The 27,142-nt window shown below is 40.4% G+C and overlaps 1 protein-coding gene across 6 annotated transcripts; it reads left to right on the top strand.

Moving 5' to 3' along the window:
• The first annotated feature begins 268 nt into the window (after positions 1 to 268).
• Positions 269 to 22,638, top strand: LOC149316202 (uncharacterized). Of its 6 annotated transcripts, none has more exons than XM_089515031.1 (12): positions 269 to 376; positions 2,475 to 2,641; positions 4,777 to 4,807; positions 6,463 to 6,623; positions 7,404 to 7,485; positions 11,349 to 11,529; positions 12,643 to 12,710; positions 12,857 to 12,933; positions 14,330 to 14,430; positions 18,070 to 18,164; positions 19,053 to 19,181; positions 19,895 to 22,638. In XM_089515031.1, exons 2-12 carry the CDS (start codon positions 2,576 to 2,578, stop codon positions 20,029 to 20,031), a joined length of 1,128 nt encoding a protein of 375 aa, XP_089371157.1. In that variant the 5' UTR covers positions 269 to 376; positions 2,475 to 2,575; the 3' UTR covers positions 20,032 to 22,638. The 6 variants fall into 6 exon arrangements, with proteins under 6 accessions (XP_089371157.1, XP_089371155.1, XP_089371159.1 ...); XM_089515029.1 differs by having other exon boundaries at positions 4,774 to 4,807; XM_089515030.1 differs by lacking the exon at positions 269 to 376 and adding an exon at positions 408 to 537 and having other exon boundaries at positions 4,774 to 4,807.
• The last annotated feature ends 4,504 nt before the right edge of the window (positions 22,639 to 27,142 follow it).

The following is a 27,142-nucleotide window of genomic DNA, read 5'->3' as shown; positions in this document are numbered from 1 at the left end:
AAAACGTAAGCCGAGTGGCGATATAATATTATATTATATTATATACTATAGGACTACACTTCCCAGGAGGCATTTCGCCACCGAAACGCTTGCGCTGTAGCGACATCCCAAGCGTTTCGGTGGCGAAATGCCTCCTGGGAAGTGTAGTCCTGCGCTGGGCCGCCATTTTACGCACCAAAAGGAAGCTCTGAAAGATGAGAATGTATGGCATTCTTTTTTGTTTCCCGACAGCCCCAGCGCTCGGCGGCGAAATGCCTACTGGGAAATGTAGTCCCGGCGGAGTCCCTGGGCATGGTGGCGCTTAGGCCAAAGGACTTCCATGTCCAGAAGCCTCCGCGGCGGAAAGGATGGCGGACCTGCCTGAGAGCTTTTAGCGGTGCGTTTTCGAATCCACAGAGAAACGACGACGAGGGCGCCTCATTCCTTTCCCTTCTTCCTCATATTATGGTAGCCAGGGCCGCCATGACGCCTCACTCTGGCCCTCTGGGAGAGCGGCTGCCCTGAGGATCCTCGCCTGCGCTCGGGGGCCAACTCTTTGTACGCCTCCGAGTCTCCTTCCGACCTTAAGGGTGCATCCACATTGGGGAAATAACCCGGTTTGGCACCGCTTTAACTCTTTCTGGCTCAAGGCTATGGAATTCTGGGAGTTGGAGTTTGTTGTGGGCCCCACAACAAACTCCAACTCCCAGAATTCCATAGCAAAGAGCCAGACAAAGAGTTAAAGCGCTGCCAAACCGGGTTATGTCTCCAGTGTGGATGCAGCCACAATTTCAGCCCGTGGCTCCATTCTGCATAACCCTGGGATTTGTAGTTTGTTGAGGCACCACCAGCACTCTGCCAGGGAAACTACCAATCCCAGGATTCCATAGGATGGAGTCAATTGCTGCTGTACTTAAAGTGGTGTCAAACTGCATTACGCTCGTCCCTCCGCTTTATGGATTCTATTAGTATGTTCTCTCTAGGAATATCTAGGTCCTCCAGTGCAACTCTATGGTCAATTTTAACCAAATGGTTGCACTGAAGGACCTAGGGATTCCTAGAGAGAATACTCTACTAGGCATTTGAAGCTCCTCAGGCGCAATTCTGTAGTCAATGTTTGGTAGATGTGGACCACAGAGTCTCTCTGGTGGACCTAGAGATTCCTAGAGAGGTGTTCTCTCTGGTAAAAACATAGTGTTTTTGTTATTTGTGGTTCTTCCACATTCACGGGGGTCCTGTGCCCCTAACCCCAGCGAATGTGGAGGGATGAGTGTATTTCTACAGCGCAGATGCAGTAAGTATGAGAGCCAGTGTGACATAGTGGTTTGAGTGTTGGATTACGACTCTGGAGACCAGGGTTCAAATCACTGCTAGGCCATGAAACCCACTGTGTCGCCTTGGGCACGTCACACGCTCTCAGCCTCAGGAGAAGGAAGGGAAGGGCAAACATCGTCTGAACAAATCTTGCCAATAAAACCCCATGATAGGTTTGCCGTAGGGTCGCCATAAGTCAGAAACAACTTGAAGGCACACAACAACTACTACTACAGATGCACCCTAAGGCGAAACTATCACAGACTTTTCTGAGGCTGAGAGTGGTCAGGATCAGGGTGACCAGATGGTCTCCTTTTCCAGAACATGTCCTACATTTCAACCTTCTGTCCAGGAGGATTTTCAAAATGTTCTCCATTTCTGTGGATTTACATTTCTGTGAGTATTTTTTTAGCTTTTATTGGGTCATGCCCTACATTTTTCTTGGATATCTTACATTTTATCCTCCTTTGCAGTTACGACATCTGGTCATCCTGCCCATGATCACCCACGGCAGAGCGGGGAATTAAACTGTGATCTCCAGAGTCGCAGCCTCAACACTCAAACCATTAGTTGTGCTCTAATTCAGTGTAATTTGAAATAGTCCATGAAAAAGTAGATGCAACCTAGAGGGTTGCCAGAGTGGAAACTGGAGGCTCTTTCTTAATGACTACGTAAAAGCGTTGCTTGTTATGCAACCAGGCAAGAAGTAACATGTGCTGCAATCTTCTCTTCTGCACAACCTTTAAAGGTGCAGGAGTTGCTTCTGGTTTTCGGTCTGGCAAACCTAAAAGCAAAACCTGAGTGATCGTGCAAAGGAGGGAACCTTGCATGGATGATCCGGCACGAAGAGCACTGAATACATCACTGAGACAGGTTGTGGGTTTGCTGAAGAGTTGTGCCTTTGGGGATGGGCTCCTCAAAATGTGGGTCTGATTCTGTGGTAAACAAGCCTTGTGAGTGCTTTCAAGAGATGAAAGTGTGATAGATATAAGGTAGTGGTTTCTCTTTAGTGTGTTAGTGTGCTTAGCTACTGTGATGAAAATTTACAGGGAGATTTGGTGGAACAATACCTCAGTTTCCGAATCTGTCCTTTTTAAAAAATTCCTTTTCCTTCTGCTGTGATGAAATCTGGTACAGATTATGGAAGGAAAAATAAAGATATTCTCCTGCTGCTTTTGTAGGCACTGTTCTCTCCTGCTGGGATTTATTTCTAGCCAAGGATTTCTCCCACTTTACAAATTGGCAGCAACTGATTTGTTAAAAGCATCTTTTTGTCAACATCATGGACTGGAACACGCAGCTCAGCTCTATATTGACAGAAGCAGACAGCAACATGGCCAAAATTAAGGCAAGTTCAGCTACAGAGCACCATGTAAATTGCAGCCCACCTGTTTGAAAAAAAAGCTTTTAAACAGGGGTTGCTGCTAAATATTTTAATAAATAATAATAATAATAAATTTTATTTCTACCCCGCCCTTCCAAGAAATGATCAGGGCGGCTGATTTTGATACAGTATCAAATAGATGGTGCGTTATTTGAGGGGGAAATACGTTATTGATATTTTTTTTTAGTTATGTTCCTAGGGCAAGTCTTTACTAGTAGATTTCAAGACTGCTGAAACTTCTGTTTGTTAAACTTGGCTTTCAGCTCTTACACAATTTTTTTTCCAGTAATGAAAGCCTGATGTGTTAAAATATGTTTAAATGGGTGTAATCAATTACTAGTAATGTGAGTATGTATTTCAGGATTTGTTAAATTAATATTGATACAATGTAGCAATCTTTCAAATAAGGCACTGGATTTAGGGCACCCAAGGAATACGTGGACTGTACTTGTTTTAGAAACTGTAAAGCATAACCAAATAATTGGTCATCTAACTGTCATCTTTAAACCTTTTTCTTAACCATTGTTCTTTGCTGAATTTCTTAAGCACTGTCTAGTTTGTGGTAGAGGTCAGTGTATGTAAGCAAAAAATGATTGCCACACTTCAGTCACTGAAGGATGATACAATATAATGGGAATTATTCTTGTTCTCTGTCACCAGTTGTTGGATGGTACACTCTTGGCCTTGAAAAATCAGTGTAAGAAATTACAAATAAACCACCCTGTGGTCTCTGAAGAAGCTAGTTCAGCCTCACCATGCATTTGCACTTTATTTAGATAAAGCAAAAATATGTTAAGTTCATGACACACTGAAATACCTGGCTTGTCTAGGAATGGGCCTATTCTGTATATATTGTTCTTTGCTAGGAAATAATTCAGGATCTGGACTTGTTCTAGAGGAGGCTGCCAGGTTTTAGTAGAGCTGCTCACCATGGGATTATGAATGGCCAATCTAGGGAAAATGTTCCCCCTTCTGCAAGAGGAAAGGCGCTGGGAAGGCAATATTGTAGTGCTCTGTGTGTGGTGCTCCTCAAGAAAAAGGCTCAGAAACTTTAATTGTGCTTGGATTGTGCTTTGTACTTCCCAGTTCACAGTTCATGTAACACTGGGATGTCTTAGAAAAGCCTGCTTCCCTATGGAATTATAGCACAGGTTCTCAGAATTATCTGGCCCTAAATGTTGTTAGATTACAACTTGCTGCATTCCTCATTATCAAATATGGTAGATAGAAGTGGTGGGAGTTGCAGTCAAACAACATATGGAGAGCCACATGGTACATACAGTAATAGATGTACTGGTGAAATCTGCTTCAGTTTCTATCTCATTGGGAAGTAAGAATACAGTATTCTCTAGAAAAACATGGGGCTTCTTCTCTGCCACTCTGGAGTTTTGAAACGTGCTTCCAAGAGCTGTTTCATAAGCTATCATTTTCTTTCATGGAATTCTTGGAGTGGTGCAAACAAAAAATTGGTTTCTTATGTTTTTGGAAATCAGCCCTTTTATGTGTTTTGTTGCTGTCAAGCTGTTCATTTGATAGGTTTCTATTTCTGTTTCAGTTGTTTCTGTTGCTGATTTGGGTTATTTCTAGCCTTTTAGATTTTAAGATGTTCTGTTTTGATTAATTTGTGCAGTTGTTAAAAACACTTTTGAAATTTTGTAACTAAAGGAAGCTGGATGTTACTGCCACAGGCCTGTTGAAGTCACTCTAATAATTCTGTAATGATATATGAGCGTATTTCTTGCCAACTACTCTTCAGGTGCAGTGAGCTCTCTCATTATCCGCAGGCTTGCTATCCGTGGATTTGAGCTTCCATGGATAGCAAGCCCCACTGTTCTTAATGGAGGCGCAGCCCATCGCACTGCCATAGGGAACAACAGGACTTAAGGTCCTGCATTTTTTTAATCCATGAGGGGGCCGGGGGGGGGGTCTGGAAGAGATCCTCTGTGGATACAAAGGGCGACTGTATTCATGCAGAACATGCTTGTGAATTTAATGCTGCTAAGCTACAATTTATGTTTATGTGATTCATGTGTTGTTTCCAATTTGAATATTTGAAATGTGTTATGATTTACTATGTCATCTTGTTTGTGTTACAGCAGCGTCTGAATGCAACAAGCATAACATCCAAAGGTAATTATAATTTTATATATCTGAAGTGCCACTTCTAGAATAAAAACGTTCATAATGCCTTGAATTTTCTGAACCTTCACCACTAAAAAAATAAATAAAAATCTTCCCGGCTGGAACTTGTCTCTGTTGATTCAAGTGTGTGTGGCTCTTGGGAGCAAACAATAAAGGAAGGCCATGAACTGCATATAAGCACCTAACAGTATTTCATTGACAGCCAGGATCAGGGGAACCTGTGCTGCTCAGCGGTTGGTGAAGTATAAATCCTTCTGCCCCAACCACTGGTTGTGGTGGGGAATGATGGTGAGAATTAGAGGTCAATGATACTTCGGGGGCACGGGGAGATGGGTTCTCCCTGGGATAGATCTTGTTCTGATCCACCAAGGTTCATGGGTGTAGTGTCCATTTTGTGTGCTGTATCTCACTGGCATTTTCCCTGTCCCTTGTCTGTTTCAGCAATAGGTTTTTGTTTTAAATAACTGATGCAGTTTGCATTTTATACCAGTGTTGACAAGAGTCCCTATATTTCAGTTCTGCTCTGGTAAGAAGGGAAGAAGAAACATGTTAAAATAGAAGTAAAGCTGTCTTGAAGAGCAACCCTTTATTTTATTTTGTGTGAGGAAATGCACATATCTAGAGGAGCAGCAGACTCATGACCATGTCATGTCCTGGACTGTGCACTGAAACTTATTGTATTATGAGCTTGGTTTATTTTGCTTGCTGACTCTTCAAAATATTTTTGCTCCTTTATCTATCCTCTGTACTTTTAAACAGAACCTATGACTATAGGTTTTTCCAGTGTGCCAATATACTTTCACATATCAAGTTGGACAAACAGACTATTTCTATAGATTCATTTTATATCCTTTTGTGATTTTAATGAAATGGGGTCCAGGTGAAGAAAATACATATTTTACATATTTCAAAATACCTGGCAAATACAAGGACATTTTTGCTTCTTGAATGCAAACGGCCGGTTAGCAGAGTTTATTCTTTAATTGTGGTGTTCCGATGGAAATTAAAAAGGATATTAGCAACGTAACTCTAGAAGCAACATAACATTAAAAATGGGGATGTCCAATGGTCAAGGCAAGACAGTGAAGAAAATCAACTCTGAGATGTGGTGCCAGAGAAGAGGGATGAGGACATCCAGAAAGACAAACATATGGGTCCTTGAACAGATCAGGCCTGAAGTCTCCCTAGAAGTCAAGATCAAATTGAGGCTGTCATACTTCAGCCACATCACAAGAAGGCATGACTTATTAGAAAAGACAATAATACTAGGAAAGATAGAGGATAGCAGAAAGAGAGGAAGACTACACACCAGATGACTAGACTCAATCAGGGAGGCCACAGGCATGAATTTGCAGGATCTGAACAGAGCAGTGGAGGATAGGATGGTTTAGAGGTGTCTCATCCACAGGTTCGCTATGAGTCAGAGTCGGCTCAGGCAGTTATCAAAAAAAATAATACCTAGATCTACTTGGCACTGTGTCTAGTGATTTCTTGGCTCTGATCCCTGCACCATTAGACTTTGTGAACATGGGCCACAACTGATTCAGGCAACATTATGTAATTAGGGTAAATAAAATATCCCAAACCTAGATGGTTTATATGCTTGGTAGACTGATCAAATTGGTTGTTTTCTATCCTGACAGCTGATTTGTTGCTGGGCAGAATAAATACAGAGAGTGCTGTTTTGACTGAGCCACAGACTGGAGCACCACCTCTGAATTTCACATGTGGAGTTCATCCCTGCTGCAGAATGGCCACTGAAGAGCTTTCTGCCATCACTAAGCAACTGCATTCACAAGCTCAGGTAATCAGCACTGCAGTGACACATAAGACTCTTTCTTGGCCATGAAGGATTTTTTAATCACAACTGACTGCGTACATAAATGCACAATACATAATGAAAGACTACATGCATTCCTTGCTTGTTTTTGCTGTCTTCTAGCACAACTCCCACCTCCGCCACTGAAAACTTGTTACTTCTGTGTCCATCCATGAATGGTGATTCTTCTATGTAAGAAGGCATAGAATTTTTATATAACTAGAAGTGGACCACACTCACTTTCACTTTGGGTTTTGCAGTGCAGAAGCTAGAAAATTGGTGCATAAACCCTTCAAAGTTACCTGCCTCAGGGTATGCACTAACACTTTCTTTTAAACCATTTTACAGGGGCTTCTTTGTACCCCAGAACTTTCAACACTAAAGAACAATAAATACAACAAAACAGTATTCAGAGTGTTGCATAACAGAAGGCAATGGTGTATAACAGATAATGGGATTTATAACATATCTGAGTTCCAAGGCCTTTAGTCATGAAGCTCAGTGTGTAACTTTGTGCTGATCGGTTTGTCAGTTTAGCCCACCCTGAGATTATAGTAACAGAATAGAAGGAAATAGTTTGAATTCCACCCTTAGTTCCTTTAAGAAACTTCAATTCTAATAAAGAGTGAGATGCCTACCAAAGAATAATTCACATACTCTAGGCAGTTATTTGGCTAGACAATTTTATTGACATCTTTTGTTTCAGCTGGAACTTAAAGAGCTCTTTATTTAGGTGGAATTTACTGTTATCATGTTTCTCTTTAGGTCATAGAATCCCTCACCCAAGCAGTACAGCGGCTGAAACAGGAGAAGGAACTACAGCAGCAAAGTATCAGTCACTTGGAAGGTAGGAGAGAGATGCCTGGTTCTGCAATTCCTTTTCCAAAGCTGCTCTCCTCTCTTGGCTAGCTTTTCTTTCTCTGAAACAAATACTTCTCTGTAAATCCAGGAAGACAGCTTCCTTGAATCTCTTTAAAATATGTGTAACCAGTTTTCCATTTAAATGCTCAAGGTGACTTACAACAAAAGTTTTTTAAAATACAGTATAAATTCTAAAAAAGTCCAGATCAGATTGTCAAAGGCTTTTTCTGCATCCAAAAAAAACCCAACATAGCTTGTTTGTCATTATGTCATTTGAAATATTCCCATTTACTCAGTACATTTCTGTTATTTTCTCTCATTGCCTTTTCCATAAAAATCCATATTGATCATCATGAATAAAATCCTGAAAGATATGTTTGTTTTCCAAAATCCATGTAAACAATTTATAATAATTGTTAGACAGTGATACTGGTCTATAGTTTTTTGTGGAAATCAAAACATGATCTTCTTTAGGTTATATTAGCTTCATTCCAAATATCAGGGATATTTCCAGTTTGCAATATAGAGTTCATCATCTTCTATAGTGGGAGCAAAAACTCCTTCTCAAAACATTTATAAGATGCTAATAACCCACCTGGTCCAAGCATCTTCCCAGTAGTAGTCTTTTTAATAGTACCAAACATTTCTCTTACTGTTACAGGAACATTTATATTTCATCTGTGGCCATCTGAAATCTTTGGCAAATTTTGTGTAGTCATGGAGACCTCCACTTCATAGAGATTTCTTGGCGGGTTACAGACGGGCAAAAAGGGGTGTGCTCATGACGTCATGAAGGGATAGCCTTTAGACGGCCCTTACCTGAATGCTGCCATGAACACGCCGCCTGCACGCCCCAAGCTGGAAGAAGCGGCATTAAAAAGGTGCCGCTTTTTTCCGCTTCTTTTCTATATACTGCGCAGCTGCGCATCTCCGTCTGTAAGCTGCTGCACCGGTACGCCAGAATTGTTACGCCGCTAATTTAAGTTGCCCATTTAAAGGCTCCGAGTCAGCTGCGTCGCATAATGAGTCGGGGTCCTGGAACATGCACAGTTTGCACCGAGGCCTTGCCATTTAGATAAAGAGGAATAAAATTGATGAAAGGTCTTGTGAATTTTCTTGTTAGTAGTTAACACACCATTTCCCTCTTATATTGTCACAGTGATTTTTCTCTGTCTCTCTTTCCTTAACTTATGTGCCAATTGTGTCCCTGGTTTATTTGCAAGTTCAAAATTATTTTTGCTTTACTTGCTTCAATTTTCTCTCCATCTCATCAGCCACCAACATTGATCATTGTTTCTGCAAGATCTTAATTTGATTAGCAGTTAAGGCCTTTGCAGGAGACTTTTAAAATTTTCCTTTCTCTAAATGGATTGAATCTTCTTTTGCCTTCTTTTTTTTAACTCACTACCACACTGAATAAAGCATCTTCTCATGAATGCTTTGTTTAGTATATATTGTTGTAGTATAGTCTTTATTGTTTTTATGCTTGTTTTTTATTTTGATTTAATGTAGGATGCATGTGTTTGATATATGGATTTTTAGTTTATGTAAAACTTTAATAAAAATATTTTAAAAGAAAGAAAAGATGGAAATAATGGATATTTAAGGAGCCAATAAGATCTGTGGAAAGAAGAAGGTGATTGAGAGGTAGAAATGGGAGATAGTTAAGGCCTGGGAAATATAGAGGACTTATGGGATAAACAGGAAAATGTTTGAAATTACATTAAAAAATGAATAGGCTGCAGCAGTCCATGGTGTTGCCATAGTACATGTAGAGAAAAAGGGTGTAATTAGGAGATGAAGCTGCAGAGAACAGTGTTCATAAGGAATCAGAAAAAGAGAGATCTCAGAGTTTGGGATGCAGTCATGTAATGGAGGGAGGATTAGAAAGAGTGCTGTGGAGGGAGTCTTGTGCTATCAGAACTTTCTGAAAAACTAGCAGAAAATGGGTTGAGATGAAAGAGCTGAGATTGCAACATAAATTGTGACCTTCTTGAATTGTTAAAACATAGAATTGGCTCATGGAGCGATTTATTTTGTACACTCCTTCTCCAGACTACTACTTTCCCCCTAAAATATGAAAACATCATTGGCAAGGTAAGGATGTTATGGACTAATTGTTATTTCTGTGCAGTTTCTGATGAAATCTTTGCATGCAGTGAGGCCATGCATTGTGGAGGCTGGAGATTCAATACTAGGCCAGGCTGACGTAAATACTACATATAAGAGTATGGGTTTGTGGCCAAGTTATCTTGTTTGGAATTGTCAACTGGAGCATATTTAACACTTTCATCTTCAGGAAACCAACAGTAGGACATTGCCTGAGGAGTTGCCTGAAATGTATGACATCTTTACAAATTGCTGATTGTGGTATATAAGGGTTTTGATTTCTAGAGCTTGAAGAATTAACGTGCAGTTGTTTAAGGTTGCTTCTTCTGCAGTTCTAGAGAGTACGAGACTCACAACTTTGTTTTATCTCTGTATTGCTTGTGCTACTTACCTGCTTATTTTGCTTGTGATGGTACTTGTTTTGACACTAAGAGGCTAAGTTGATGTGAAGGCTGACAATGTGCGATTGTAAAAGAAGCTAACCAGATTGTAGTCCACCATCTGTGAGAGTGTAATGTTGTCAGTTTGACTAGGTCTGAAAGCTGTCACAAATCATGAGAACAGGAAGTGTTGCTCAGTCTTAAAGAAGGTTAGGAGCCAAGGAGCATGATAGTAATGGAGAGTAATTGCCAGAATGGGAAAGGTGAAGAAAACCTTTGCACACTGAAGCATGAGGAAAAGGGCAGAAAAGACAGAGAACAGAAGCCAGAAAATTTTTGAACATTGCTTTCTTTTTTCAAACAGTGCGTACACAACTTTATAGCAATTCACATTAAACCAACTATAGGCTGTGCAAAGATAGGCTAGATAAAGAAAATGGGTTATAGTAGCCGTAACCACGAATTCAGGACCTTGAGAAAACTATGACTGTTGAATAGAAAAATAAGAAGCAAGTGGAAAGTAGGGATGTGGCAGGACTGTCTGCCCTTCAGACAAGAGAGCCTGCATGCAATTGGTAGGCAGAGGATTTTGGAATTCAAAGCTTATCAGGCATAGGAGTACACAACTCCCTTGTTGCAACAGCTCTGATGGCTGCTAATCTGTTTCAAGGCACAATTCAAAGTGATGACATATAAAGTCCCTCATGTCTTGGGTCCCAGCTAAGGACTGCATCTCCATTTATAAACCCATCAGTTTGGAATACAAATTTTGTTGAGAAGCCTTTTGTATGCCCAGCAACCCTAAAAGGGCAGCAAATACCAAAAGCAGGAGTGGTGATGATAGGTTCCACATACAGATGTGAAGTATCCATATATAGGCTTCCATTTGTTTCCTATATTTTCAGATGTGCCTTTAAGCAACCTTTATAAATCCAGATGCCCATCTGCTTCTATAAAAGCCCTGTAGAGCTTAATATATAGATATGCCACATCCCAAGGTAAAAAGTAATATCCATAAGAATTTAAGTGTCTGCATTCCTCTCCCCCACACTTTCTGCATTCCTTCATACCTGACACCACACTATCTCTGTTGGTGGTGGTCAGGTTCTGATTCCTTATTTGCCTTTCATTTTTGCTTACTAGCTCAATTTGTTTATGAATGATGTGTGAAGGCTTCCTTGCTGGTAGTTCCCCAGCAATAAGCCAATAGTGACAAATCTATCTCTAGTGAACTTAGTGGAGCACCTTGCAGTAATAAGTTGGTGTTGAGGTCTCTATATTGCCACAAATTAATCTCTTATAGCAGCCAAGGGGAGTGCTGTTGGCTAATACTTTCCTCCCATCCTACTTACTGTTGCAGAGAAGATAGATCAGCTACGGCACAGTTCACAGGGTGGCTTGGAGTCAGTGCTGGGACACAGGATGGAAGGGTTGAAGAGTGAACTCCGTAGCCTTCGGCAGCAGGTGTTTCAGCAGTCAGATGGCGACTGCACCCCTGATCCATTTTCCACCACTGGCATCATGCAAGATATGCTGGAGAGGTCAGCGTTTGGGTTATCAGGCAAAAGCATCTTGATTTTATCTACTGTTGAGAATCAGATTGTGGTAGACAACAAAGAGCAGTACTCTTCCAGGTGCCCTTAGCAAAACACTTCAGTTGGTCCAAAGTGTTGCAGCCAGATTGCTAAAGGGTACTGGTTACAAGGAGTACACAACTCCCTTGTTGCAACAGCTCCACTGACTGCCGATCTGTTTCAAGACACAATTCAAAGTGATGACCTGTAAAGTTCTGCATGCCTTGAGTCCCAGCTAAGGACTGAATCTCCCTTTATAAGCCCATCACAAGTCTAAGAACATCTGCAGAGGCCCTTCTCTTTGTCCCACCAACTCAGACTTGTTTGGTGGGAACAAGGGAAAGAGACTTCTTAGTTGTTACTCCCAGACTTTGGAACTCCCTCCCTCTGTCCTTATTCTCCTTCTGCTGGCAAATTTAAATATTCTTATGCTGTCAGACTTTTAGAAACTGACTGGGATGAGCTTTTAATGGTGGTGTGCTGTACAGTTTTATGGTTTGTATTTAGTTTTTATAACTTTATAAATGTTTTTAATAACTTTTATATTTTATTTATGTTTTTGCCTAGGTTTTAGTTTGTATTGTTTTAAAATGTGTTGTACGCTGTCTTGAATCCCATTATTGGGAGAAAAGCAGGATATAAATGAATAAAATAACCACAACTGCAAAAAGGCTTAATTCAGAGCATGTCATTCAAAGTTTAGGCATAATTTATTCGTGAAGGCTTTAATAAACTGAAGGTTCTTCCAAATTCCTTAAATGTAATTATGACACTGGAGAGAGTAAAATCCACTTGATTCCTTATATATGATACATAATTAGCTTCCAGTAAGCTAGAAATGGGTGGATTTGCTTTTTCCTTTCATTTCTATGCTATGGAAAGCCAGCAAAATTTTGATAATTTACTTTCTCTCTAGGGAGCAGAATGGCATAGGGTTAGTTTACTGCATTTCAAAATCTACTACTGTAATAACTTTTTAAATAATTAGCTGAACTTTCAGGGGCTCATGCCTTTCTCCATAGAAGTGATCCCTGATGTCTTATTGCTGATGTGGCAGTTGTTTTTTTCTTTGTATTACAGTAAGAAAGTCCTATGGCAAGAGTATGAGTGCATCAGGAGAGAGGTTGAGCAGCTGAAACACAAGCTTGGCAAGTACTACTTGATAGTCCTGCTCCCTTGGCCACTTTACTGTTAAAAGCTATCAGGCTAAAGAGTATTTGCCCTGTGGGACTGATGGGGAAGAGGGAAAGATGCAACCAGGTAAGGAAGTGACACGGCTTATTGCACCTTTTAGATCAACAAGAGGAAGATCTGTTCAGCCAAGTGTCTGCAACACATGAGATTAAGAAGACCCAAAGTCAATACTGTAAGGTATGATATCTTAAGAGGCAGCATGGTATAGTGGTCTGAGTGTTGGACTGTGGCTGTTGAGGCCAGAGGTCAAATCCCTGCTCAGCCATGGAAACCCACTGGGTGACCTTGGTCAAGTCACATACTCACAACCTCAGAGGAAAGCAAAGGCAAATCCTCACTGAACAAATCTTGTTAAGAAAACTCTGTGATCGGTTTGCCTTAGAGTCACCATACACTGAAAACCACATGAAGGCACACAACACAACATACTTTGCTTGGTATTATTAACTATTTATTTACTACCAACAGTGCTAGACCCAAAATTGAACACAATGGGTGCAGGCCCTCCTCAGGGTGCTTTAAAATCTTGTCTTATACAGTCAAAACCATTGGAGGTGACCAGCATATATCCAGTGAGCATCCCCATGCAGGTATAATTTTAATTAAGTTTTCCAGGAAATAGTTTCCTTGCCGCTATTTCATTTGCCCAGATGCTGCTCCTCCCTTGATGATTGTTCCCGTAACAGAAAAATGCTGTGCTACTGTTAGTCTTGGTTACATTCCTCTCTCCTGATCTTAAGATGTACTGGAAGACACAAAAGCTGAGACAAGTGGGAGTATAGATATATGCAGCTGCCAAAACACTGCTGCATTTGTCTTAACTGCATAATCATAATCTGATGTTATGGTATCTGCAGTTGTGAGCTTCTCAAGGGAGAAATGTAGCCATTATACTGCTGTGCTTTGTTCTCCAGGGTTGAGAAATGTGGCACAGGGCTATGGAAGTGGGACCATAGATACAAATTATTCAGACAGGCTTTTAAAAGAGCAAGTCTTTAATGAACTGGCTGGGGATGTTGTAATGTTTTAATTGTACTTTTTTTAAAGCACTTTTCTGTTTCTAACTGCATTTTATTCTATTAATGAGTGAGTGTTCTAATATTGTAATTCTATTTTAGTGTTCACTTTGATATGTTTTAATTATATTATTTTAAATTGTAAGCTACTTTGAGTTCCAATTTTGGGGAAGAAGTGGGATGATGATGGAGAGGTGTACCATTTTACAAATGTGCACCATTTAATTAATTAATTAATTAATTAATTTCTATTCTGCCTTTCTACCAAAAAGGGACCCAAGGCGATTCACAATATAAAACACATTAAAACAACATGATTAAAAAACAATTAAAATAATCTAATTAAAACATATATTTATTTTACATAATTTACATATAATGTGAGCACTTACTGATCTCTGCAGGAGAGGATATGAATGAAAAACAGTTTAGTTATAGAAAAAAGAAAAGTTAAGTTCCTGTTCTGCTTATACGTTTTATGGGAATGTACTAATTTTGTCTTTCAAAAAAAAATAAAAAATAAAATAGCACTTGTCCATGTTCTCTCCTTTTTCCAGATGCTGGAAGATCTAATGAACACACATAAAGCTCAGACCAGGGATTTGGACAAAGCTAGGAGTGAGACCCAGAGCACCCACCAGGAACTCAGTCATGTCAAGTAAGGAAAACTATACCATGCTGCATTGGTCACAATGTGCTTGTGGTTCTTAATGTATGATTGAGATGTGTATTATCACTAAGTAAACATGATCTTATTTAGAAGAAGGCAAGCTAGTGGATGGGAAAATCTCAACTTGGTAGCTAGCAAGAAAATGTCCACCAGAGAGTGCATTATTCACAGTGAAGCCAAGAAGTCAAAGATTAAGGTGAAAATTTCCCAAAAAGGAGTAGTATCAGGTTAACCTTTTGCTTTGACCACATCCTCTTAGCAAATTTGATGCTCTTAGACAAGGGTGACTAATAAGGTGATCTGCCTATAGCTACTCACAGAAATTTCTAATTCCTGTTGCCTCCACTCTTTCCTGCTGTTTTGAATGTGAAGATCTAGGTTGCTGTTTTATTTTGTGCTCTTTGCCTTTATCTTGGCATGCCTGGGTCTCATAAACAGATGTGGTCATTGGCACAGTATCTACCTGTTTACTAAAATCCATCTCTTAGAGATGGAGCCTTCTTTTCAGCCGTTATCACTATATTCAGCCTAGAGCACCTTTTTGACTCACTGAGCCCTTTTTAGAATGATTTTTTATGGCAGAAACCCTAAAAGGTCTACCCTATGTGTTACAAGTTATTAGTGTTTAGGTGTAGTGTTACTTTTTGTTTCTTATTCTTGAATTTCATTCAATTTTTATTACTTTCATTTTCTTGGAGTGACTGGGGAGCACCCAGGAAGTGCATGCTGAGCCCTAAGAGCTCCCCAGAGCACAGGTTGGGAACTGTTGGCCTAGAGCAAATCAGAGACATAGCTGTGTTAGTCTGGAATGTTAGTATGAAAAGGGATTTTGAAGCACCTTTGAGGCTAACTGAGCAAAAGATTGTAGGATAAGCTTTCTTAGACTTGGTCTACTTCCTTACAAGCATAGAGTGAATTGGTGCCCGCACCGGGTGACACCACAGAATGGGGGTGACACCCGATGAGCACACCTCCACCTCCCTGCTGTGTGAGGCTTTACTTCCAAGTAAAGCCTCATGCAGGAGGGTGGGAGAAGGACCGGTTTCCCCCCATCCCTGCCATGCAAGGCTTTACTTCCAAGCAAAGCCTTGCATGGGAGGGACATGGGAAGCTGGCTCTCGCTCCCTCCCTCCCATGTGAGGCGCAGGACAGGGAGTTGGGAGCACACCCCCTTTGGCTCCACCCCAAGCCCTGCCCCTGCACCGGGTGACACCCTGGGGTGGAATGCTGCTGCCCAGGAAGGACCTTTAAAATCAGACTGTATGAAGAGCCATAGTAATGCAAAACATATGGGTATGGTGATGAGGTAACAACTTCGGTTTTAACAGCAATGGGTATTGAGGGACAAAGGAAAGGTGTTGCCTAAGGCCAGGGTGAGTGGATGACTGTATGAATGGTGGAGGGAGTTTTAAAATATGGTGTGTGCAGGCTGAGCAATGGAAAGGAGATACAGGGCGCCCTTTTCTACGCGGGAATCCGTTCCGGACCCCCCCCCCCGCGTGTAAAAAACCACGTATGCTCAAGTCCCATTGAAAGTAATGGGGCTCGTGCATGTGGCGGTGGTGCAGCAGCACATGCGCACCACCCCTTGCACCCCGCACATTCTTGCATGGCTTTCAGCATATGCTGAAAGACGCATATAGTGCATCTGCGTATGACATGGGCACACTGTACGATAAACTGGTTGAGAGTATCCTCATGAGGCCGGTGTGCTAAGCATTAGAAGGAGAAGAACAGAAACTAACATCCAAGTTTTACAGAATTCTGTTGGAAAGGAAACTTGAACAAGAGGCTATCAAAGAAGCCATGATACTATGGGCAAAAGATCTAGGTCATGATATCATGGTTGAAAACTGGCACTATCCACACACAAAAAAACTTTTACAATTTACAAAAAGTCAGAATTTAAGAGAAAACTATCAAAAGATGGAATTTCTTTGGCATTTTACCCCAGTAAAGATGGCACAAATCTATAAAACCACAAGCAATAGATGTTGGAAATTATTGGTACATGGTTTCACATATGGTGGAATTGTAGAAAAGTGAAAAAATTCTGGAGTTGCATACATGATTATATCTGTACTCTGCTTGATGTCAGATTCAATATGCTCCCATAAATTTATTTGCTTAACATGACCAATAAAACCTGTACACAGTGTGCCGCAGTTTGAGCTTACGCAGGCGGCAAACCCCGACTTTCTGAAAGGGCACGCGCACACCCCGGTGACAAGAACAGGAATGCACACCCATTGAAAAGAACAGGAGTTAAGGTCCCATGTTTTTTACTATCTGCGGGGGGATCCAGAACGGCGCACTGTATCAGCGAGGAAACACTGGAGAAAATTCGTATACATGATCACTGCAGCAAGATTACTCTTTGCACAACTCTGGAAGACAAACACCATACCAATAACAGACGAATGGCTGATAAAGCTACAGGACATGATTGAAATGGACAGACTGACAAACTTAATGAATGGGAAATTAGAAGAAAACATAGAAAAAGAATGGGAATTGATCACAAAATACAGAAAAGAAAAATGGAAGCATTTGATACATACACCATATAGACTTGTAGTGGTTCTCAACCTTGGGTCCTTCGGGTGTTTTAGACTTCAGCTCCCAGAATCCCTGATCATTTGGGCAAGCTTGCTGGGACTTCTGAGAGTTGAAGTCCAAAACATTAGGAGAGCCAAAGGTTGAGAACTACTAACAGGGATCTTAGAATTTAATTTTAAAAAGTATTATAAATACTGGGGTTATCTCTGTGATGACAGTAGACAGAAGTAGACATTATATACAGGAATCAATCATATGATCAAATGTATCCATGGGAAATATAAATAAGCAGAATAGAAAAAAAGTTAACACAAGATATTTTAAATATATGTATTTTAGAAAATTATGAAGGTAAGATTAGTTACATTTAAGTCATTCTTAGGAAAATTCTGCTTTTTGAAATTAGATTATTGTTTTTCTTCTACTAATGATTGATGAACGTACTGTAACATAATAGAAGTGACATAATAAAAAAAAACACAATAATAATACAAATGTCAATCAATCAAATAATAATAGCTTGCACTAGAGGAACAGATACTGCTTCTTTTCCCTATCACCACCTGTTACTCTCCCTGTTTATCTCACAAATCCATGGATAATTTGAAGCAACACTAGAGGAGCATTAATATTGTGGCACAACTCTCACTAAATCTGCTCTTCCAATGGTGGTTGTGCACTTCCAACTAGTTTCTGACTTATGGTAACCCTGTCATGGGGTTTTCTTGGCAAGTTTCTTCATAGGGGGTTTGCCATTGCTCTCCTCTGAGGCTGACGTACCTCATAACCCTTCCTTTTCTATAATCACAGTTATGGCTTGATTTCCATTAGTTCATTAACCAACAAATTCCTGACAGTGTCCATGTGTATAGGCATTTTAAGACATTAATCTCTCTCACACACACACACATGGCTTCATTATGCTACCTATAATTTAATTATACAGTGCTATCTGGAATTTTACTGTATTTTAGGGATTATATGTATTGTGAGAGTTTGTGTCTCATCATGCATCTATTCCTTCCCTTAGAACTAATAATTGCTATGTCTTTATTTGTTTTTAATAAGATCTACAATTACTGACCTAAAAGAACAAGTGAAAAGTCTCTACTTGGAGGACAAGCTGTACACTGTGCCACTCAAAGAGAAAAGCATTCATCTGAGTAAGTGCTGATGTTTGCAACACACTAGGTGAAGGAAATCTCCAGTTAGGCTAAGGAGTGCACATGGTTGTGCATGCACCCCTTTGTGACATGAGTAATCATTTTGTGTGATGTATTCATTTTTCTGCAAGTTCATGGACTGAGCAGCTGTTGTACATCAAACAGTCAGTCCTGCTGGTAAAGACAAGACTGAGGTATATGAAAGGATACTTGAGGTTTTTGGTTAAATGATTGTTTGTGTAACTACAGTGGGGATTTAAATGGCTTTTATTATACCAGTGCTGCTTCAGTAGAATCTTTCTGACTCTGAAGCTAATGCTTCATCATTTTGGCTTCTCTTTTCTGCCTGCTGTGAATAATCCTGTAGAGGCAGCATATATAGATGGTCAGTTAAGCACTTTCTTTTATATATTTATTTCGAGTATTTATACCCTGCTCTTCAGGCACAGAGGCACTCAGAGCAGTTTACAGATTGCTAATTTGACAGCCCCCTGCCCTCAAGTATACAATCTAAAAAGACATAATACAAAGAGAGAAGGGAGTGGTAGATCAAGTTCATCAGATATTGTTAGTTCTTCTCTCCCTTGAAGGCCAAGATGGTGGCAGTTGGAATGGAGGGATGGCCAAGTCTCTATTTTACAAATTAAGTAGTGTATGCCTATGGAAAATGTGTACAAGGATGTAAAAAGAAGTGCAAACTACTGTATGCCATTCTGTCTAATATCTATGGAAACACAAGCAACTTTTGATTATAAATGTGTTTGTGTTGTACCTAAAACTTATTTTTGGATCATGAGGGCTTCAGACAGACGCAGACATCGGAAAGCTGAGCTAAGAACTGCTGTGAAATACTGTTCTCCCTAACCTCTTTGGGTGTTTGTCTCCTAGAAAAAAACAAAGAACCAGTACATCTAGATGCCTTGTTTTCTCTCAGTGATGATTCAGTCTCTGAGTTCAGTCTCACAGATGTCAGCTCAGATGAACTCTTCAGTGAACCAGAGATTCCACAGCTTGATGGTGAGTCTATGTGTTATCAGTGTACTCCAAAGTATTTACTGAAATTAGTACTTGTTAGTTTTTCTGGGGTCTTCAGCTTCATATATGCATTTCTAACTGAATTTTTATTTTTGCCTAATGATTATGCTTAATGAGCCAGTAAGAAGACATGGCTGCTACTGGAAATGTTTCTCTGCAATTTTTGCTTTTCTTTTTTCCTGAAACTTCAGGGCTCATTTGTGTCACACTGCAGAATCTCCATTTTAGGAAATAAAAGGATTAATTTTCTCATCAGGGAAATTCACACACTATTTTATTAAGATGCTTTTAAAAATTATGAACAAGGCCTGGAAATAGGGCTAGATCACCAAAATCTTTGTTTGTGTGCATGTCTGTATCTGTCTGTGTTAGAATAATCCTACTGAACTGATCTTTTCATAAGAAGCATGATGATCTTAGGGCCCAGAAGTTTTCAGAACATTTCCTAGCAATGTATCTGTCTGCAACTTCACTGGGTTTTTTCCCTTGAATTCCTGCAGTCTAGATCTTGTTGTGGCATAAGATGTATAAACTCTTGGATTCTGTAGAGGGGAAATAATTACTCAGTGCTTGGCTCTATTGAAGGTCTAGCATCAGTGTAATAAACAGTAGAGGGCACTTTGCAAATACAGTATATTAACTTCAACGGATTGTGCTACATGATAGTGTATGACTATTTTCTATTGTGTTTCTAGATGACAAGATTTCCATACCAAGCTTGGAGCTAGAGGAAAATACTCCTGGAGGAGCAGCTGGTGGCATGCTGGAAGGTGCAGAGCTCAGCAGTGAACTGTCCACCAGTTTGCCTGAGCTCAACCTGAGTGACCTTTAAAGCTTCACATGACTGCCTCATTCTAATGAGGAAACAAATTAAAGAGAGGAGATATATATGGATTGCTATTCTCTATTCTGTGTTGCCTTTTTATACAGTTGCATATACAGAGGTAGAAAGAGGACATTACCTCAGTGTATGACCTGTGCAGTGGCAGCACATCAAAGTATTATTATGTTCATACCTGAAAACATTCAGAAAGACTTCTGACTCCTCCAGGGCCTTGCAACATTCTTTTTTGGAAAGGTCCTGTTGTATTGCTAGTCCTGGAGTGTGGGGGAATGGAGCTTCCTTCAGGAACTAGCCACTCTCCACTCTTGTAATGTTTAAATAGTGTAACCAAATATTGAGGCCGAGGTGTAACAGAAAACAGTCCGTAAATGAATCCAGTTTAAAACTACAGATTCTCTCACTGTGCATACCACACAAGAGCTTCTAGCTCTCCTATTTCAGTATTCCTAAGGGAAAACAGATATGACATATGCAATCCTCTGAAGAAGCATGGAGTTATGGAGCATATTAAGCTTAGTTGAGTCAATAATTGACCTGCTATATGTGCTAGCAAGATAGGCTTGATAAGATTGGATGGATGTTAACATGAGAGCAGGGAGAAGGAATCATTCCCATTAGATTCTGTCTCTCTCTCATAACCAGAAGAGATACCTCACCCATTTTGTTGCCCATTTTGCTGCCTAGTAATGTACTCGGATCCTCAGTACTATAACGAAGCCTCTTTGCCAGAGTAATGGTGCATGTAAGACTTGGTTCAGGCGGAGCAGAAGCCAAAACATGTCAGTGCAATACCTACTGTCTTTTTAATGTGGCCTTGCTTCCTTTTCAGTGAATGGTAACAGAAGGAGTAGAACTGAAGGGTTTTGCACCAGGAGGTATGTTCAGGGCAGGAGTGGGAATTACATGACTCCAGATATTATTGAACTGCCACTCCCAGCAGTCCTAGTAAAACCTAGCTATGTTGCCAATGGAGAGGAATGTTGGGAGATGCAGTCCAACAGCATCTGAAGGGACACACAGTTGTCAGCTCTGCTATAGACAACTCTACAGATAGACTTTCTGGACTGATTGAGGATAAGTTTCAAACTGAACTAGAATGTTACATAAAACAAGTCCTACTAAAATGGAAGTAGCCAAGATGATAAATACAAGTCAAGCTAATCTTACAATCAGTGCATGTGTAGAGCAAGCAGTCTCTAATTATAGAAAGACAGCTATGGGATTCTGCAGTTTGGAGCAGGGGGTTGTTGGGCAGGGGCTGTTTGACTCCTTTAGCTGGCTGTATTGATTTTAAAAAGCCCCTGAAGAAAATACATATGGAGGGGAAATAATCATTAAGCTGTCTTCATCCCACTGTGCTGCTCCTCAAAGCTGTAGCCATTATTTCAAGAAAAAATTAGGGCTTCATTGCAGAAATTATAATTTGCCCCTTACATTCATTGATGGTGAATGAGTAGCCTACAACCTTAAATTCATGTAGATAATAACTGTACAACAGGGGGCACTCTTGTCTCCAGACTTCATTAGCTATTGGCTTGCTGTTCATTTCTGCTTTTATAAAGTACCACCATAATAGTAGGAAAGAGGCTGTTCTGCCTGTCTTACTGTCCAATACTTCTTAGTGATTCCTTATGTAAAATTTAGAATTCAGTGACAGGCCTGAATGGAGTGTTAAATCGCTGTAAAACCTTTTCCAGTGTTCGTCCTCTGGAGTACCAATATTAGACTTTCTGATGACAAGATTAAACTGGTCTGAAATCATAGCTGCTGTAACTGTTTTTTTCCTCTCTTGCTGAAGTAGACATGAGAAGTACAAACCTGTTAAAATTATCATTGAATTCCCCCATCTTGTGTTTAGTTAATAGCAGCTGGGGTTCTTGTGTATGACAGCATTCACATACTGAGCAAAGTTGCATCTCACATTCCTTGCAACAGCCTGGGAAGCCTCTGTTTTGTTTTGTTTTTTAAAAAGGAAGCCCTTAAAGAACAGTAGGAGATATGTTCAGTTTCTGGGTTAAAAGACTTCAGAAGGAAAAAGGATTAAAGGTAGGGGGAAGAAAAAGAGGGGAATTAGCCCACAGAGGATTATATCAACAGATGCTCCATTATACTTCAAAAAGTTCTGGCAAGCAGTAGTTGTTCCTAGAGCTTCTTAGTTCTGGGCTATTCATGACACATGGGTGTTTTTTTTTAGGGTTGGGAAAGTATAGATTGACAAGTCTTAATTCATGACCTGTGGACAGAACTGTTTCTCACAATGAATGTAACTGGTTGCATTCCTGAAGTAAATCCTGTCTAAATTCACCAACAAATTTTGACTTTAGTTCTTTTCTCTGTTTTATTGTTAATGGATACCTATTTTGCTGGAATTTAGATTTTTGATAAATGGGAAGGGGCTGGGGTGAAATAAAAAAATTGGTAGCCAAATTACCCTTGTACTCAAGTGATCTTATTTGGTCTGTTTTTGCACTGCAATCACCTATTGCAGGTATTTTTCATAACATGAAAGTTCCCTCTTCCGAGGTGGACCTGATACCATGTAATGATGGCAATGTGAATACGTAATGTAAGATTTTTAAATGTAATTCTTTAGCAAGACATCAGAGACATAAATAAAGATCTTTTACTGCAGAGGCATAGTGTAAAAGTTCCACCGGTAGAAGTGCATTACTTATGTTGTTTCCTCTCCTAGTAAATCCACCTTTGGCATGGCATCCTCCCCCATGGTGGCCAGTGAAGAGTAGGGGGGGATGCTATTCCTGGGGCTAAAATGACCCAGAGAGGGCAAATGTTTGACAGAATTGCCTTCTGCACCCCTCAGTGGCAGTTGAGGGGCATTTGGGTGCAAAAACATTTTTCATTTTTCCCCCTCGGGGCTGTATGGGGCCCTACAAATGCCTCAGTAATAGTTACCTACCCATGTATCCAAGGGGCAAACAGCTGCATTTGTCAATTTGAATAGGAGTATTCCTTAACCCAGAGGGTGCAACCAATACTAAATGTTTTAAGCAGCACAACAACGAAGCCTGAAAGACAAATCGGAATTTGGTTTATCTGCTTTAGAAAAAAATGAAATGTGAGAATTAACAAGGTTCATGGATGCATCCAGCAGATTTCTCACTTGTTTAAACCTAGGGTTTGAGAGCAGAGAAATGGAGCTTTTCATGGAGCTTGTGACATTTAATCATCTATATATAAAAAGAATCAATAATCTTGGATTGTATGTGTTACTGCTTCAAAATAATGCCCTGAGGCTGTGTCTATTAAGTGATGTCATAATAGCTTGGTTCTTATGTAACACCATACGGTTAGCTAGCCTAGATTCCAGTGATTTGGCTTGCAGTGATTTAAAGGTAAAGAGAAATAGAATCTAGGCTTATACTGGAATCCTTCCCCCCCCCCCCTTGAATTATCAAGGCCACACAGCTCAGTGTTTTTTGACACTTAATGTATTACTTGACACAACAATAATTGAAACTTCCAGTAATCAGACCTATCGGAACAGTCTTAGTCTGGTCTCCCACCACCGAAAATGGTTTAGCACTTAATACGCTTTTAGAGAGCAATGTTTAAGTGACTCCCAGAATAGGTATATTTATATCTTGTAAATATATAGTCAGCCTGTTTATAAAAGCACAAATAGTGACTATTTGGATTGGTGCAATTTGTAGGGATACCAAAATAAAGTGTATAAGGTGAGATCAGCACTTCAGGATTACTTTCAGTATTAGTGCTAGGGCATAAATGAGCCAGTGTTGATATAGTGGTTTCAGTGCTGGACTACCAAGAGACCAGGAAAACAATTCATGCTCAGCCCTGGAAACCCAGTGTGTGGCACAGAGCATGTTAGACACTTTCAGCCTTAGAAGAAGGTAATGGCAAACTTCAGAATAAACCTTACCAAGAAAACCCTAGGATAGAGTTACCATAAATCTGAGTCAACTTGAAGGCATATAAGAAGAACATAAACTTTGATATTGCTCAGGGAAGGCACTTCATTTAACAAAATATCTCAGGGAATAGCCCTGCTGATGCCCTAATTCAATGATGGAGAACCCCTATCCTTCCAGATGTTGCTGACCTGCAACTCTCATAATCCCCACTATTGGCATGCTTCACTCATAGCATCTGAAATACAGCAACATCTAGAGGGTGGTAAGTCCACCATCTCTGCCTTATTTGCTTAGTAAAATTACTTAAAGCCTAGCCCACATCTTTCCCAGTAAAACAGTGAGGAGCCACAGAGTCTCCTGGCTTGCTATCCTCATGTACTAATATAATTCATATAATACAGACATTTATTTAGATTGCATTTCTAGATGCTCACATAAAAAGACATCAAATAGAAGAAGCCCTTCAAAACTAACATTTGACCACTGTTTTAAGGTGGCCATAATCTGGCATGTTTTGATAATGCGCTTTTAAGGATCATGGGTTTGGGCACAGTTTTCCTCCCATAGCCATCACATTTTAACAGTAACTCAATATGTGTGCCTAGGGAGAAGAGTTTGATGATTGCATGGAGATCTGAAGTCTACAGCAGTGGTGAGAAACGTTTGGCTTGTGGTTCATATGCAGCACCTATGCTCCAAAATGCAAAAATGTTCTTAAATTTACAAAAATCTTCAGCTCATTTTTGAACCAGACTATCCTCCCAGAATTCCTAAAGTATCACAAAAATGTGGTGGGCCTTTTCCACATGGAAAGCAAAAGCTGGAAGAGCCGTTGTCACTTCCAACTACCCACCACAACATACTGGCTGTCACTAACAGAACCACTATGGCCTCTGGATGGGCCTACAGTCCAATTCCACTTTCGCAGGAGAGTTTAAAGCTATAAAAACATTATACACATGTAACTGATTTTCTAGACGAAGCTCTTCAGTGAATGGGGCAAGGGATTTCTGCTGCAAGAAAGCAAGTTCCAATTCTGACTGGCTTTGTCAACTTCATTTTGTGTATAAATCTGCCCACTATCCTCTTGCTCTACCACAGACACATGGAGTCATATTCCCAGGAGGAAGTGGCTTGGTTGCAGTAGTCCTGATTTCTTTTTATGTGAACATATGTCCCACCCCTTTTAGCTTCAAAGGCAACTGCCAAGATTTATTTCTAGCCTTTTGCTAATGAGCATAATTATGTCTGAGCCTGGAATTAATAAAAACTAACCCAGAGGAACCTTCAAAGGCTTCTGCTGCCTTCAAAGGGACATATAAGGAGTTGGCACCCTGCCTGTTGTGGTGCTGTCAGACTCCGTGTTTGTGCAGTGAAACCTCAAATAGCCTTTTTGGGCTAGCCCCAGGGAAACTGCAACACAAACCTAGTCAGCAAATCTTCTCCTGCATAAACCTGTCTGAGAGTTCCTCCTTCTCTAAGAGGTCAAGTGGGTGAGTATTGTGAAAGAAGGCCTTCTAGGCATGGGAGTCAAGAGTGTGAAAGAACATTCCTGTTCAGGTATACCTAGCCTCCTCATTGCCTGCAGTTAGACAGATTATTATTTGCAGATCAGGACACATTTGTGCAGGTGTTGGAGTGAGCCTTGTAGATCTTGGTGGAATTTGAATCAGTATGTCTAAAGCAACCAGAAAGACCTCAATAGCACCATCTTTCAGAGTTGTTTGGAAGTAGTCTTACGTGAATTTATCTATTTATTGTGAACCTCACTTTTTCAAAAAGCAACTCTAATGACTGTGTACACTATGCATTCCTGAGCAACTCAAGTTATCTTTTTAAAGGACATCACCTGTAAACTCTTAGCTTATTCTGTGGACCAAAGGTGGAAAACTTCAGCCCTCCAGCTGCTGCTGGGTAACAGCTCCCACCATTCTTCACCATTGATACTAGCTAGGGCTGCATGATTCCCACCTGCTAGAAGCTGTGGATAGGGAGCCTTTTTTCTTTCTATGGACGACTATGAAGCCATGAGAATAGACAGTTGGGAGCTGGAGCTGACATTGGGTGGAGGAACTCATTTTTCTCTTTCATCCACAAGAAGTGGGTTTATGGCTCTGAGCTCATGTTGTTAACTTTGAAATGCAGCATGGAATCAGGAAAAGGAGGAAAGTACACCCAGCATATCACTGCAGCTTAGAGCCAGGGAGGAGTACTAGAGGCAGAATGGATTTTTCCCTCTGCCTTTGCCTGCCCACCCTTTGTGGCTTATTGCTATATGCCAGAGCATTTTGTGGTTCGTCATTTTATTTTCCTCTGAAGTCTCTCATACACAGCCACATTTTTCTCTAACAACACAGTGAATGATAGACCAGCCTGGAGAGACAAGAGCATGCTTGCAGTGTCCACCAAGCTGAATGCTGTTGCAGGGTGTGTAAAGTTGAGCTGTGACCTGGATTTGGCCAGTGAGCAAGGTATACCCCCCCCACACACACACACACCTTGCTGTAGGCCTTTTGAAAAACCCCTGTTCTGACACTTTTGAGATTCTAGTATATTATCTTCTACTCCTACTTGCTTTAGGTAATGTAGCCTGAAATTAATGTAAAGGTGGGTAGGGAGGTGTGTATAGTAATCAAAAGGACAACTTGGAGACATTTTGTTATTTCCCTGAGTCTTGACAAAAAGTCCTCAGAAAGCTAAAAGTTGAAAATGAGAAAGGAAGTAGAAACTGGGAGAAGAAAAAGCATAAGTTTTAATAGAGTTTTAAAAAAGAAACAACACCTCACCACTGCCTTTAGAGGGAAGCCACAAGGGGAAATTGAAGATAGCAATTTGACTATTCCCATTTCTTATACAATAAGCTTAAGAGGCAGGGTATATGGGACCATATGGCAAATTTAGGAGCTTGTAAATCTAAATCTGACATCTAGACATGTGCAATAATTTGGGCTTTGTGCAGACAAGACACAAAGTTGTTACTGTAAGACAGTGATTCCCAAAGTGGAAGGTATGCCACCCTGGGGGCAGTGGAAAGATCCAAGGGGGCAATGAGTGGGAAAGGGGGCAGCAGGGAGGCCTTCAGTCAAAATATTGGTGCATAAGAAAGACAAGGGGAACCAATGGCCTTTAGAATCATGGTAGGGAATGAGTTGCATGAGATCTGTTTTCAGGGCCCCTTAAAACCACAACACAGCTTTACTGATCAC

Source organism: Sceloporus occidentalis, unplaced genomic scaffold, assembly GCF_023333645.1.
Source record: "Sceloporus occidentalis isolate IW3139 unplaced genomic scaffold, rSceOcc1.0.p SCAF_3, whole genome shotgun sequence".
In the NCBI taxonomy this organism is placed as follows: Eukaryota; Metazoa; Chordata; class Lepidosauria; order Squamata; family Phrynosomatidae; genus Sceloporus; species Sceloporus occidentalis.
The sequence above is the reverse complement of the archived record's forward strand: the minus strand, read 5'-3'. Positions and strand labels throughout refer to the sequence as shown.